A 15,318-nucleotide genomic window follows, 5' to 3' on the forward strand; every position below is an offset into this window, starting at 1 on the left:
GCATTCATGCTCAGCTCTTGAACATATTCCACACTTCATACTTTACATTTACTTCTCTTTAATTATCTAAGTGCTCTGTGTATAAGTAAACAACTGGAAATCCAGGACAAGGTAGAGGGAGGATAAATGGAACAATGATGGAGCATAAATGTTACAGGTCAAATTACAAGAAGATGACATCTTTTAGCATCCTCCAGTGTAAGATGGAGTCACTTCTGATTTATTTTCCAGAAGAACAACACTCCCTTATTTCCCAACAGATATACTAAAAAAACCAAAAAGGATTGCAGGAAACAAAGACAAGTTCCTAGAATTGGAGAAAAATGACAGAGATTGTGGCGCTGATTTAGGTTGGATGAAGGGAAATGGGGAGGAGATTTGAACCTCTGATATAAGAGCGACTCTTAAGCAGAGAGGAAGAAAACTCCTAAGCGCCTGTAGAGAATGGAAATCAAAAATGGCAAGAGTAAGTGATGCACAGACCCACTGTTCTTTGAGTAGAATAAATGTGGATATGAATGCAGCCCAAGACAAGCAGAAGTGAAATAGGGACACTGGTAGTCTGGAGACGTAATAGGAGACCTATAGAACCTACTTCCATGAGGCTTAAAATGTTTTACTTTGAAAGTAAGAGTATGATAGGAATATTCACAGCTTATTATTTGGGATCTTTTGAGAGTAATGACTCATTAAAACAATTTCTCAATAGCTTTGAGTTCTGAATCTATCTACAGACAATAGAGGATCTTCCTACCACCTACAACAATGTTCAACTAAGAGCCTGTATGAGATGCGTAAAGCTATTTTTTTCTCAAGAGGATCAGAAAGCAGATCTGAAGACAATGGTCCAACAGTTAAAGAAAACATATGGTAAAAGGAATTACTGATGCCTTATGTTCTTTGTTAACAAACAAAATAGCCTATCAAAACAGTCTTATCTTCCCTTCCCTTCTTCCTACCTTCTCCCTATTTTCTTACCTTGAAATACATAATTGTGCCATTTCTCTTCTGCTTTCCACAGCTTAATTCCACTTTCTTGCACCAAAACTGTCTTTCAACAGCTAGTAAGAACTTTGTTATCCTATCTTCTCTTAATATCTTCTGTATATCTCTTTTTCTTATGCTATGTCCATAAAGTTATTTCTTAACTGTCCTGTTTGTAAAGTTTGATCACATTATAGAGCAAATGAACTTCAGCCACAGTAGCATTGACCTGGTACCTCATACTGAGGCGCGTGAGTGGAATACGAGCCTGAAGCTCTTAATACTATAAGCCAGTCAGCCTCAGACAGACAGCATAAACAGTCAGTTTTATTATATCATCCTCCACTATCCAATTTTGTTATACAGTAACTTGCAAGTTTAACAAAGAAATGTAGAATAAAGAAAGTAAGATTTTGAATCCCACTGAATTGTATGACCACATTATTTCTATGGGTTGCTTTTATGCAACAGCTGACATGGGCATTCACAATTTCAAGTTACTAGAATATCATCTATCTCAAGATAGCTCTCAATTATTTTCTCTTTCCATTAACACCTCTGTTATTACACTCAGATTTCAAAGTTTTGTCTCAACAGATACTGCAAAACTGCATTTATCACAATAAGCTATAACAAAAACAAACAGATTTTCGGGATAAGCTTCAACCTTTAGTCTGAACGAAAAAAAAAAAGTCCTACTGGATTTTTTGATAGAAGAAACCTCCAAATATCATCACTTCATTAACCCCTCAAATCCTCAGTTTCACCTCAGTAAAATGCAACAAAGAAAAGCTAACAGTTTGCTTAATATGACACAGCAAAATAAAAAAGCACTAAGCCTTTTAAAATGAAGTTATTAAATCCAAGTCAAATATTAACTATCACACAACTACATTTGAAGCATTTTCCTTCCCAGTAGTAGGGATATCTGACACTGAATTATGTCACCATTCATCTCCAATAAGGTCTCACAAGTCTGTATGCATGTAAGTGTTGACAGAATTTCATTGTTCATTGTTTTATTTTTGATAATTTCAAGGTTTAGCACTGCAGTAAAAGGTGCCAATTGAAAAGACTACAAATTTCATTTATAAATCAACAAAAACCCCTTGCATTAAGTTCAAAGTCTGAATATATCACAATCAGTCTTTCCGAGTCTTCCCTACAACCACCTCTAAGAGCAAGAACGTGCAGCATCATGGTACATTCCACCACAATGAAAACATTTGACCATTTTACTGTTTGTCAGTATATATGTCTGAACCATAACAAAGACAGCTTCAAAGTAGGAAACAGCAGGATGTGGCTAACTGGTAATGAAAGTAGGGCAACATTTTAAAAAATGGAAGTACTAGATAACTACTGTAAATGAATAACTTTCTGAGGTCTTTCTTACTCATTTTCATGTTCAGTGCCAAAATGGTGGACTACCAGACCTTTAAACCAATCATTTATATGTAAAATTCAGGCTACCCTGTCTGAATTAATTATTTTTTGCTCCATTCAAAATCTGTTCTGACTTCAAACCAGGTTCACCAAAGATACAATAGACAGAAAGCCTCTTCAGGTTAAAGATACTGTTCTGTAGTGGGAGATTACTTAGGAGATACAACAGTTCTTAGAGAAACATGTTTTAATTACAATTATCTTTGACTCTTGGTTGGAGATCACAAATTGACTGTTTTTCTGTGGGCAAAAAATCCTGTAATCTGTATGACTAATTTAATTAGTCTACTCTAGTCCTAGTTAAAGCAAGGCATGGAAAAGCTAAAAGACATGCATTTTTTATTTGACATTCATTTCATGAAGTGGTTTGTGAGTGCTACGTTCCCGGTACTGGATGGGTTTGGTATAAAATATCAATGGACCTATACCATGAGTGTATTGCCTGGGGTCTCTTTTGAGTCATTAGAGTCATGCTCTTTTGTACTCTCAGAATCTTTTATAAGAAGATGCGAATGATCACAGCAAGTATTATTCTCCAAGAGATTCTGAATCTCAGTCCAGAGATTTCTCATATGATCCTATATGCAACACACTTTAAGAAGAAATAATCTTTCTTTGGATTAAACTAAGCACATCACACAATTAATTGACCATCTTTACAACACTACCTCAACCCAGCAGCAACATGAACCTTGAAACTTTTGAAAATAAAGAGCAGTTTTAACTCTGATACATAAAAAAAAGACACAAGAGAGCAAGTTTTCAGCACAAAAGTTAGATTTCTTTATCTACCTGATTTGATGAGCCGACAAGTCAAAATACTTTCATCATGAACACTGTGATTGCACACTCACTGCTTATGTCCAGTATCTAGTTTTTAAATGATAGTCTGTTCTGAAATAATTCTTAAATTTTAAATTACTGAAAGACTTTTCAATTTCTTCAACTACTGTTCCTATTATGGTTATTATCAAAGCAATACCAGGAGATCAGCAACATTAACATATTCAAGACTCTAAAGCTAACTACAGGTAAGCCATGTAACTTGTTACTAAAATTTAAGGTTAAACATTTTCAGGAGAGAGATTAATGTGCAAATATTTTATATGCATGTAATTAGGAATGAGGAATAGCTTCATGTGCAAAAAACTTTCACCCAATGCTCATTTTGTAAGCTATGCCCTTCTCAACCTCAAGGGCAGATCTTACCGAACTGGCAGAACTTGTTACTAAGCACTCCAGTACATCCAAATATTAAAAATATAGATATATGCATATACATACTCCAAAATGTATTTATTTCTCAATTTTGTAAAAAATTATACAGAAGTACTTTTGTAATTCAAGTAAGAGTCACCTCTCTGTTTTTGTGCTCATACAATAAGGTGAACAGAGGTTTTTACCTGAATTTTTATTTGAAATTTTCATTTGTGAAATTAGATACAGTACTTAGGATACTTATAAGTACAGAATTTGATTTTTCTGTGGACATTCTTATACGAGTTTATTCTCAACATTTTCCAAAAAAAACATGGAAAATGGAAGTAAACTGGAAAATAAAATCTAGTATATGAAAAAAGAACAGAAGAGAAACTGATTTCAATACTGTACCTGGGGGGGGAAAAAATCCCTTGTATTCCTAATTTAGAAAATTGAAAAAAAGCTGACATTCATAGAAATTTTTAGGGATCTTCTGCAATATTTCTCCCCAACAATGCCTATTCAAAATTATTTACATGTCATCTAAAATATGAAAATACGTAGGTGTCCACAAAAACAAATGGTCACAACATCACTTTGGTGAACTGAAAAGACATGCAAAGGATCCAATAAATGGTAATTAAATATTTTGAATTGAATAATTACAGCAGCAGAAATAAGGAGATATCGGTATCATCGCCAAAAAGAATAAAAAATGAGCTTGCAGTATCCCAGCATTGCAGACACAATTATTGTGTTGTTAGGGTCCTAGAGCTTAGGTTGGGGTAGACACTGTATCCAAACACCAAGTACTTGTTTAAACAGAAACAGATTCTTTCACAGCAACACTCTGCAGCAGCAGCAGCTAGTAGATGCTGTTGGCAAGGAATGTGTTATATTCTGTTGCTATTTCATTCATATGTTTTTTTTTTTTCAGTGCCCTTTTCCTTATGACTAACAGCTATGTGTGTTTTAAAAAAAGATTGCTTACTGCATTATCCTTCACCTGATGCATGATTCAAAATTCCACCTCATGGACCAGAACTGCAGGAAGGGATGCACATTGTGTAAACATTATTTAATTGCTGCAAACAGTAATCTGTTCATAAATAAATGTTGGTCAACATCACAGGATGAAAATTGAAAGTAGTTACTGTTTTGTTTAGCAGCATAATTCCTTTCATTGCTCTACTTAGATGTTAACATCAAAGTAGAATTTTTTCCCAGTGCCTTTAAGGCTCATAGTACAAGATTCTGAGACTTTCTTAAGAAGTTATGAAAGTGCTCATCAGTAGGACCCAAGAACCTTCAGAACCTCATAGAATCAAATAATACATATCTTTTATTTTTGCTTCATTAAAATAAATTTATTACATATTTAGAAACATGACAAACCCAAGGGAAGAGGCATGTCTTGATTGTAACAAAATCGTGACCAAAGCACAACATAAAACATATTATTTGCATATAATTGCAGAATTATATTTTAAGTTATGCTGAATTCAGATTCTGCAAGTATACTGAAATGTAACTACCCCAAACAATGTAAAATCCAGCCGTAACTGACACATTTTGCTTGAGTGTTAAATATGAGCATAAGCATTCTTGAAGAAAGCTTTGCTAAGGTATTTCTTTCCAGAACATTAAGAACTACTTAATTTGTTATCAGTAGTAGTTATTTTTTTCACAGTCATATTTGCCTAAGCATTAGTTTTAAGATAAACAACAAATATAACTCTATATTTACAAACACTGATACATTTGATGCATTATGAAGGCAAAACTGTTGCTTGCACAAATGACATACCACTTCATCTTCGAATCCTCCAGCTAGTACAAGTGAATAAGCTCCATCATTACTGCGTCCATGGATTCCACCAACATGGGGCCTGTGAACACCTGCTTCACTCACCTGGCAACAGAAAAAAGCCAGTTTCTAGCATTTCTTTAAACAACCAGTCACCTACAAACACTTTTAACAATCAACTTTCTGCTTAAAATATTGTACAGAGGAGTCTGTGTGAACAGGTAATGTAAGACTGCCATTAAAGTTGAGAATTCCACTTGTTTTCAAGAAGAAAAGCTAAAAGTAAGAACACCCAAAAAAACCAGGACAATGTAGGACAGTGGTGACACCAGAAGATGTAAAGGTACAATTTCTTCTTTGGAAAAAATCTCCAAGATTCTTTCCATAAGCAGTACCTAAGACTATACTCACTGCTATTCTCTGCTTGCACAGTCATTTAGAACAATCCAAAAGCAGAAAGAGGTCTGCCAATTTGGTAACATTTTACAATTTTTTACTAAGGAAGATCCCAGTGACCTGTGTAAAGCTCATTATGTCAGGGACCATGAAGGTAACACACTGTAAACATGACTAGTGTAGAGGAATATTATTACGCTGCCATTGCAGGAAACAGAAGAAGCCATTGCAACAACGTATGGATCATAGACTAGTTTTCCAACCAGGATAACTCTCTGGTAATGAACGTTCAAGTAATCTTCAACGTGACCACCTGAAAGCTGCAGCTGTACCATAAACTGGCAACATCATTAAAATCTGCTGGAACATGCCTCCCACAAAAATGTATTTAATAATTGTTTCAAACTGCTAAACTACATTTAAAAAAACTCAGTATGTGATGTCAAAAATACTGTTGTTAGAATGAAGGTTCCCAGCATAAAACCAATTACAATACTTCTTCCTACCTTCATATCTTCTTTCAGACCTTGATTTTGCCTGTTTTTCTGATTCTGCCTCCCATACTCCTGAACTTCTTTTCCTAGCCTACACTTCCAAGAAAGTCTATGTTCTTCTCCTGTAGTCTTGAAATTTCATAATACAATACAGCAAAAACCCAGCTGGTCAAAAATGCACTTTTTAACAACAGACTGGAGGAGTGCACAGTATGAAAACTATGCAAGGACACAATGATACTTCCTTGCAGAATTTCTCAGCATTCAGCTATTTGCGGCTCTGACTTCCTGAACTATTTAAAACTTTCGGATTCATAGTATCAAAGAGATAAAAGAGTTCACAGCAGTACCACTTGTCATATGAACTAGTACTACTTTCAGTCACTTGAAATGGGCAGCTGACAAGTTTTTGATGACCACTTTACAAAATTTGACAGAAGTATAATTTTTACAAAAATACAGAAGTGTATATATTGGTCCCACTTTTTTTATACTGCACATCATTTTGTAGTCATCTACACATCCCAAAATGTTCAACATTTTCCAGATGAATCAAAACCATTTCATTCCTCTAATCATCCTGACTGCTGTTCATAGTAATGTATTTTATTTTCCTGATCCTCCCTAGTACTTGATTTATTTTTTTAATCACTATTGGGTATTAAAATGACATATTTTCAAAATTAGCTATTAGAATATCTCTTTCCTAAATAACAAGAAGACTAAGCAGCCGAAAGCCCATTAAAAATTATATATTTAGAACTGTTTCCAGATCCATGTTTACTATCCACAACAACTTAGCACTCTCACTTAACTTTATCAGCTATTTGCCATTTTTTCCAGACCACTTATGAGTATGCTGAATAAAAAGGCCCCACTATTGTGCTCCTCTTTCCTGTTGTATCAAACATCCTCTAATTCATTCCTCCCTCCCTCCTTTAATTTCCAGGTTTTATCAATTAAATTTAGGTTTCTGGTAGGTGATTCACCCCAAAGATGAACTCTGGTAAGTAATTCATGCCAAAGATGCTCTTCAGGTGCTCTCTTCAGAAGAAATACTTAGTCAATTTCCTTCTAGGGAAAAGAGAGTTTGTGTCACAAAAAGCTATGCAAATCAGAAATAAAGAAACTATAGTCTCTAAATTCTCATAGATTTGCTGAGACAAACTCATTTTTCATAAAAAGACTAGTCCTATGAGAAACAATAGTGCAATTTAACTATGTAGAAAACATTTCAATCTTCACAAAAAAAGAACAAAGTATTTAACTTGTACCCAAAATTAAATAATTATATAGAAATGGTCATTGCCTTTTGATATCTAGTCCATGCATATATATAAAAACTAGTAGTCTTTGCTGGATTTTCTGACAAAAGCAGCACTCCAATTCTGTTGCTTTTTCCTATCAGCACTAAAAATATTTGTAAAGTATTCACTTTCTTGTTACGAATAGAATTCCTAACAAAAAGGCGAACTAGTAATTTCAATTATTACTGAAGCAGTGAAAATAAAAACTGATTTTTATAATTGGAGTTTGCCTAAGTGATTTTAGAAACTTCTCTTACTTATTAGACTTTACTTAATCTGGAAGCCAATAAAAAGAAAGCAAGTGATGAAAAGTTCATAAAGTAAATTGGAAGAGACTTTTGATTCTTGGCCTGCACCTCCCCAAGCAGTTTTAAAAATCCTGTTTCTATTCTTCCAAATATGGGGGAAAACAGTCAGTTACAATCATTTACACGTTCACGAGATAAAGAACTAACTGGATTTTGAAAATAAAGAATGTAAAGTATGTACTTCCCTAACTAAAAAAAACTATATAAAAAAAGGATAACCCAAAAATCAGTGCTACCAGATCAGACTGAGGAAAAAGGGAGTAAGTCTGTAGCTTGCTGGACACTTTGAAACCACAAAAAAATCAGTTTTGGCACAAAATGAAGCTGTCCCATCCTCCCTGCTTTGTTTTTTCCTGCCTTGTCAAGTATTGGCACTGTGCTTACATAACCAAAATGTGAAATGGACTGGGAAAATCAGCCCTACAGCTACCCCAGATGGGATTTTCTGCCAGTTTTTTACCAATCTAGTTAACCACAGAGACCCCAGAGCCTAAGCAATATCTGAAACAGAAGATGAGACAGTGCAAGAAACACCAAAGGCTGAATAGACAGCGGATTTCAGTAGCAGTACAGGCTTACACTGGTTTAAGCTGTTCACCAGCCTAAAAGCAGATTTGGACATCCATTACACATATGACCAAAAACACCAATAGAGAGTCAATTCACAGTGATACCATATAATGTTGTCAAAATCTATAGTCTACACCTCCTAAATGGGATAATCTGTTCACATGAAGTGCACTTCAAAAAATACTTGACGTTATTCACTAAGCATCCCACTTAAAATTTTAACATGTGAAACAAGTTTATCCCAATTACAACAGACTTTTTATGAAGTTGTATTGTCCATCAGTATACTTCAACCTTCACTACTACTGGCATCACTTCCCATATTAGAATCATAGTGTATTTGCTTTACTTAGTCCTTGTGAAAATGGCAATTGTCAATCTAAATCTATTTTAGTGCCCAACCCATTCATTATTATTCCTACTTACTTCAACTACAGCTAATATTGAAGCAACCTACCTGAACTCTGAATTTCCAGGTTGTCCCAACAGGAACACCAGGTATAGGCCCATAGTGATTTGAAGGAACAATAGTGCATTCCTTAGTGCGACCAACACAGGCCATGCCCTAAAAATACATCAGACAAAATGAATTAGTATTACAATATCGAAAACTATTTGCAAATGCAATGCAGAGATCAAGAAATCCGTCAATTATAAAAAACACATACTTTTAAATATGTTAACAATTGTTAAAAGGAATGTTAAATAAGTAATATGTGTTTATGGGTTTGGGAGGGGGTTTGGGGTTGTCTTTTTTTTTTTCTTTTTTGTTTGTTTGTTTGTTTGTTTTTACCTCTAGTCACCTTAATAATTCTTCCATTGCTTTAACTGTCAGTAGACAGTGGGCAGGATTAAACATTGTCTTGTCGTCTGTGCAACCCAGTACTGAATTTTGTGTAGTGCATATATAAGCAGAATTATAGAGGTAGCACATACATAAACAATAAGAGAGCTATTTCTAAAACACACTCTACCTTGCCCCAGTCTCTCTGGCTTTCAGTACTGGCAGATGGCATCTTTGCTTTCTTTTTACTCTGTTTGAGCTTTTCTCCAGCCTTTACAACTTCATTAGAATCATTTTTGCAGGATGGACAATACCTAAAAAAAGGTTTTAGTAAATTCTCAATTAACTTCATAATAATGGCAATACATTTCTTGTAGCCAAAATAGAATCAATTTGTTTATCTCAACTGAATATTTCAAGCTAGCAAGCATACACCAGTCTTAAGCAGCTGAAGCTATGGCTTAAAAAATGAACTCAACATGAACAAATACCGTCAACTTCAAAAAAAAAGGGCATTTCACAATCTTTAAAGGTAGAGTGCTAGAGGCAAAACATTTAACTATTCTTTCTCACACAGTATGTGAGAGGTCCCTGTGTCTCCTGATTTTTCTCATCATTGTCCTCTTTCATTTATGTCATGTAAAGAAGACAGCTGAGACTAGAGGAGGCTGCTAACCAGTATTCGTGGTCTGTTTCTACATCCTGCCCACTCTACCCTTATTTTTTGCTGGTAGTCCGACAAATGTCACTGTAGATAGCTGAATGTCAAACAGAGCCAAGGTATGACAACAATGTGTGTAGAAACACACACACACACACACACTCACTCCACACCACTGAAGCCACTTAGAATATAATGCTGAGACTTACTCCAACTAACACAAAGTTATTCTGGCAGCAAAGTAGGAGACACTAGTATGCAGTGACTACAGCAGATAGAAAAAGGGAGTACAAAAACAAGCTAAAAAGCTTGAATGTCATTTTTCAAGACATTTTAATTATATGAAATAAACTTGCGGAAATTCATCATTTGGAGAACGGACAAAGACTAACCCTGAGGAGGACTTGGAGGTGTTTGTGAACATCAACATGACTCAGCAGTGTGCTCACAGCCTAGAAAGCCAACCCTATCCTGGGCTGCATCAAAAGCAGCGTGGACAGTAGGTTGAGGGAAGTGATTCTCCCCCTATACTCTGGTCTTGTGAGTTCCCACCTGGAGTACTGTGTCCATCCCTGGGGCCCCCAACACAAGAAAGACGTGGGTGGACTTGTTGGAAAAAGTCCAGAGGAAAGCCACCAAGTTGATCAGAGGGTTGGAGCACCTCTGCTGTGAAGAGAGGCTGAGAGACTTGGGGCTGTTCAGTGAGAAGAGGCTTCAGGGAAACCTTATAGCACCTTCCAGTACCTGAAGGGGGACTACAGGGGGATTGGAGAGGGACTTTTTACAGGTGCATGTAGTGACAGGACAAGGGGGAATACCCTTAAGCTGGAGGAGAGAAGGTTTAGATTAGATATTAGTAAGCAATTCTTTAATGTGAAGATGGTTGGGCACTGGAACAGATTGCACTGAGAGGGTGGAGACTCTCCATCCCTAGAGGCGTTCAAGGGTGCATGGGGCTGTTAGTAATCTGGTCTAGTGGAAAGTGTCCCTGCCCATGGCAGAGGGGTTAGAAGTGGATGATCTTTAAGGTCCTTTCCAACCCAAACGATTCTATGATTCTCTAATTTTTTGGCCAGAAACGTAAGTGGGTCTAAATTGCACTTAACATACGACCTGAGAGACTCTAAAGACCACGCTATCAGTCAATTTAATTCTCACATGATTGTCTACAGAGCATCAAACCTTCTGGGAGGAAAACAGTCACAGGGACTTAGGAAGTGCAGTTTTAGTGATATAATTTGAAGAGGGTAAAGGGATCTGAACATTAATGGCTACACTTGAAAATAATTTCTACTCTTCAAACTTTCTCTGTAGTCCTCTGAAATAGATGTAGGATAATATGTGCTTTATGAGAAGTTTTTGAAAAAGAATGGGTGCCAGTGAAGAATAGAACACTAATAGCCAATCTAAAAAACATTTGAAACCACCCAGCAGGCCAAGATAATCTTAGCACACTAGTTAAGCCAAAAAGACCCTGATGGCTGGCGAGATCTCAGTGTCAGAATCCTGACATGATTATCAAACCTTCTGTGTACTTGAGGGTGTAGGATAAACCAGAGAGAATAAATTGTTTTCAGGACAGAACAAAGGATTTGGGGGGTTTGTGGGAGGGGGTAACTGAGTCAAAGCATATATATTTTATCAGGAACTTTCCTGGGACCAGTACTGGAAAACAGATGAGCTTTACTGTTACTAAAGTACTGGATTAGAGCTGGTTCTGAGTAAGGGGCAACTGAAGAATGGGTGGACTGAGCAGATATGTACTTCCAGACAGATGGTCCCACTGAATATTCTGAATGAAGGAAGTCAAAAAAGAACTCCCGATGTTATATTCAAAGGGCAGGTGCAATTGAATATTGCTTATGGACCGCAGTCAGTAATAAACCACTTGTGCCAAATTAACACTGTAATCATTTTGCATATGCAAGAAGTGGAAGGCACATAGACAATACTCAAATAAATGCTATTTTTAGTTCCAATGGCCCATACGTATTTCTAGTAGACACTGAAAATATTTTTAGATAGTGTTTCAAGCCAGCAGTTTCCCCAAAACCAGTAAATACAACTCTTTCCAGTGCAGAAGTTTCATGGAAACTTCCATGACCAACTTCCAACAACAGTGTCCCCAGTGTCCCTGTGGACAAATGTACACGCTGAGAAACACCTAGCAATGTTAAAGGTCTCAAGCACTAAGTCATACATTGACATAAATACAAAAGTAGTTCAGAAAAAAAATGCCCTAGAAAGCACCCATGCCATCAGGCACTGACCAACAAACATTACAGAATCCACTAGGGTGTAAGAGATTGAGTTATTAATTCACAGAGAATGTTAGAAACTTCCAAAGGACATATACAGATTTTTACATCACAAGGTCCAAACAGATTCCATGTAATGTATCCATAGACATCTTAGACATTTAATGAAGTCTATGTAATGGAAAGCTTTTAGAATAAAGTACTATTTATTACTCATTTATAAAGGATTAGCATCTCATGTAAGTCACAGGCAGGTGATAAATATGAACAGTGTATATTGTAGTCAGCCAATAAAGACAAAAAATTAGTACAAAGCCCAAGATAGCCTAGGGGGCTGCTAATGGGCCCATGCAGATTCACTTCAAAATACAATTAAGACTTAACAATGCCAGTTAACTTGTTTTCCTGCATGCAGAATCAGGGACATAAGAAATTAAGAGTAGCAAGGTGGTGATCCTTTCATAGCATGAAAAATGAAAGTACTAGAGGCAACGAAGAGCACAGGGGCAGCAACAGGTACAGAGAATGAAGGGAAAGAGAGGGGTGAGCATGAGAGAATTGCTCAAGCAGTGAAGCTTGAAAAAAAATGCTGAGGAACAACAACTGCTGATAAATACAATCAGACTAGGTAATGTCACAGAAGAACATAATAATCATAATGAACATATCAGTTTTGAAACTCTAATGGTCATTAAAGCTTACTACTAATCCTTTGTGAATGATTTAAAAGAATTTTCTTGACAGAAGACATAAGCCTTAGATTAAGCAGGTGGATGAAAACACCACAGAATTTAAAAATGCCTTCAGTATTGTCTCTCATGAGGTGCAAATAACAAGAAGATACCATGTACAGAATGTCAATATAGATAAGTAAATCATCCTTGTATATTTACCAGTCCTCATCCTCTGGTATCTTGCTTAAGGGAGGGTTCAGGCAGTATATATGATAAGCCATATTACATTCATCACACAGGAGTTGCATGTGAGCATCCTGTTTGCCACCACACAAGTAACACGAACAAAACCGGCACTCCTTATCTGGATCAGCCCTACAGTGCTTGCATTCTGGGCCACTCTTTCCTGTCAAAAACAAAGAAATGTCAAATGCCATGTAACTCAGAAAAGTGCATTACTGTATCTACTGGAAAAACTATTCCTGAACATGAACACTACCCTCTTGAAAAGGCCTTTTTTTCTAACTTTTTAACTATCTAGGCTACTGAGATTTCTTCTGCTGTACAAACAAGTGACAAAGAAAATGACTTATCATCTGCTTATCTTTATTTCCTCCTGTTCCCAACATGCTACTGCACATTCTCCCTACAGATGGAGCTTTGTTGCCTTTTGAAGCTGTACAGCTTATCAGTTCCTTGTAAGTTAGTTTGCTTGGACAACATAAGCAATCAAAGTAAATATTTATTTTAGGAGTTGATTCTTGAATAGAAAGATGAGGTGGATCCTTGATGTATCCAGAGGAATTCTGGATATTTTAATGTTCTAAGTGTATTGAGAAAAAAAATTAATGACTAGAGGTTTGCAGAAATCCAAGCCCCGTCCTATAGAAGAAAAACATGCCTTCCCAACTGAATGGAATTTACAGAAAAATTGATCCATGTGGTCATAAAGTATCAGTGTAAAAATCTCTGTGGAGAAAACTCCAGACTGAAAGTCTTATAAGAAAGGGGGACTAGAATGCCAAGTATTGTGCTGTATCTGCAGTCTTTCTGGAGGACCTTGAAGAACACTTATCTTCAAAGATGGAACCAACTAGACCTAGAGGGAAGGGGATGGACTTTTGATTAACAAAGAAGAGTCAGGGCTGCTGATGTATCAAAAACCTATAGGGAAACACCCTGTGAAATGCCTCAAAGGAACTAGGGCTTTTTCCTCTAAAAAGTTTACACAGTTGATAGCTCAACTGAAATGTCTATACACCAAAACATGTAGCATGGGTAACAATCAAGAGGAACTGGAAGTGACTGTGCAGCTGGAGAGCTATGATCTAATCACAATCACTGAAAGTTGTGGGACAAATCACACAACTGCAGCACTCCAAATGGTAGCTATAAACTGTTCAGAAGGGACAGGCAAGGAAGGAGGGACAGGCGATTTGTCCTCTATGGACTGATTGCACAGGCCTGTCTTTGAAAAACAGCAATGAACAGGTCAAGACCTTGTGGCTGAAAATAAGAGGGCAAGCCAACAAAGGAAACCTCATGGTTTGTGTTTATTACTGGCCACCCCACTGAGAGGAGCCTGTTGACAAAACCTTCTAACTTCAACTACAGGAAGCATCACTCCGGCACGTTCTGATCCACCTCGGGGACTTCAGTCACCCTGACATCTGCTGGAAAAGCAGCTTGGCAAGATATAAGCAGTCCAGGAGAGTCTTGGAGAGCATTAAGGATAGTTTCTTAACCCAGGTGACACAGAGCCAGGTGACAGAGGAGAAGTGTTACTGCACTTGTCGCTTACTGTCACAGATTAACCGGAGAGGTCAAGATCGATGGCAGCCTGGGCTGAAGTGATCACGCCCTGGTGGAATTCACCATCTCGAGGGGTACAGGCCAAACAACGATTAAAGTCAGTACCCTGAATTTCAGGAGCCTGAACTTTTAGTTATTTAAGGAATTAGTGGATGGGACTCCCTGGGAAACTGCCCTCAGAAGAAGGAGCAGAATAGAACAGGCAGATCTTTAAGGACACTTTTCTTAGAGCTCAAGAGCTCTCAATTCCCATCTGTGAGTATTCAGACAAGGAAGGCAGAAGACCAGCCTTAGTAAGGACCTCCTGGCCAAACTGAAACATAAGAAGGAAAAGCACAAGCAATGGAACCAGGGACATGTATCCTGGGAAGAATATAAAGACACTGCCTGGTTTTGTAGGGACAGGATTGGAAAAGCTAAGTTACTGAGCTGAATTTGGCAATGGATGCAAAGAATAATAAGAATGGCTTCTACAGGCATGTTTGTCAAAAAGGAAGATTAAAGAAAATAAAATCCCCTCTCTGTTCCCCAAAATGAGACAGAACTAGTGACAACTGACATGAAGAAGTCTAAGGTACGCTGCAATATTTTTGCCTCAGTGTTCACTAGTAATAACT

At 36.9% G+C, this 15,318-nt stretch overlaps 1 protein-coding gene across 2 annotated transcripts in view; it reads right to left on the minus strand.

Moving 5' to 3' along the window:
• UHRF2 (ubiquitin like with PHD and ring finger domains 2) overlaps positions 1–15,318 on the minus strand; it is a 78,093-nt gene that overhangs the window by 10,156 nt on the left and 52,619 nt on the right. For both annotated transcript variants that reach the window (XM_027709719.2, XM_027709720.2), the window contains exons 6-9: positions 13,109–13,295; positions 9,487–9,610; positions 8,970–9,077; positions 5,438–5,542 (exon numbers count right to left, since the gene is read on the minus strand). In XM_027709719.2, the coding sequence (XP_027565520.1) occupies positions 5,438–5,542; positions 8,970–9,077; positions 9,487–9,610; positions 13,109–13,295 (524 nt within the window). The remainder of the gene's footprint in view (positions 1–5,437; positions 5,543–8,969; positions 9,078–9,486; positions 9,611–13,108; positions 13,296–15,318) is intronic.

The sequence above is a fragment of the Pipra filicauda genome, unplaced genomic scaffold (assembly GCF_003945595.2).
Source record: "Pipra filicauda isolate LSUMZ 115617 unplaced genomic scaffold, ASM394559v2 scaffold35_size7292922_pilon, whole genome shotgun sequence".
In the NCBI taxonomy this organism is placed as follows: domain Eukaryota; kingdom Metazoa; phylum Chordata; class Aves; order Passeriformes; family Pipridae; genus Pipra; species Pipra filicauda.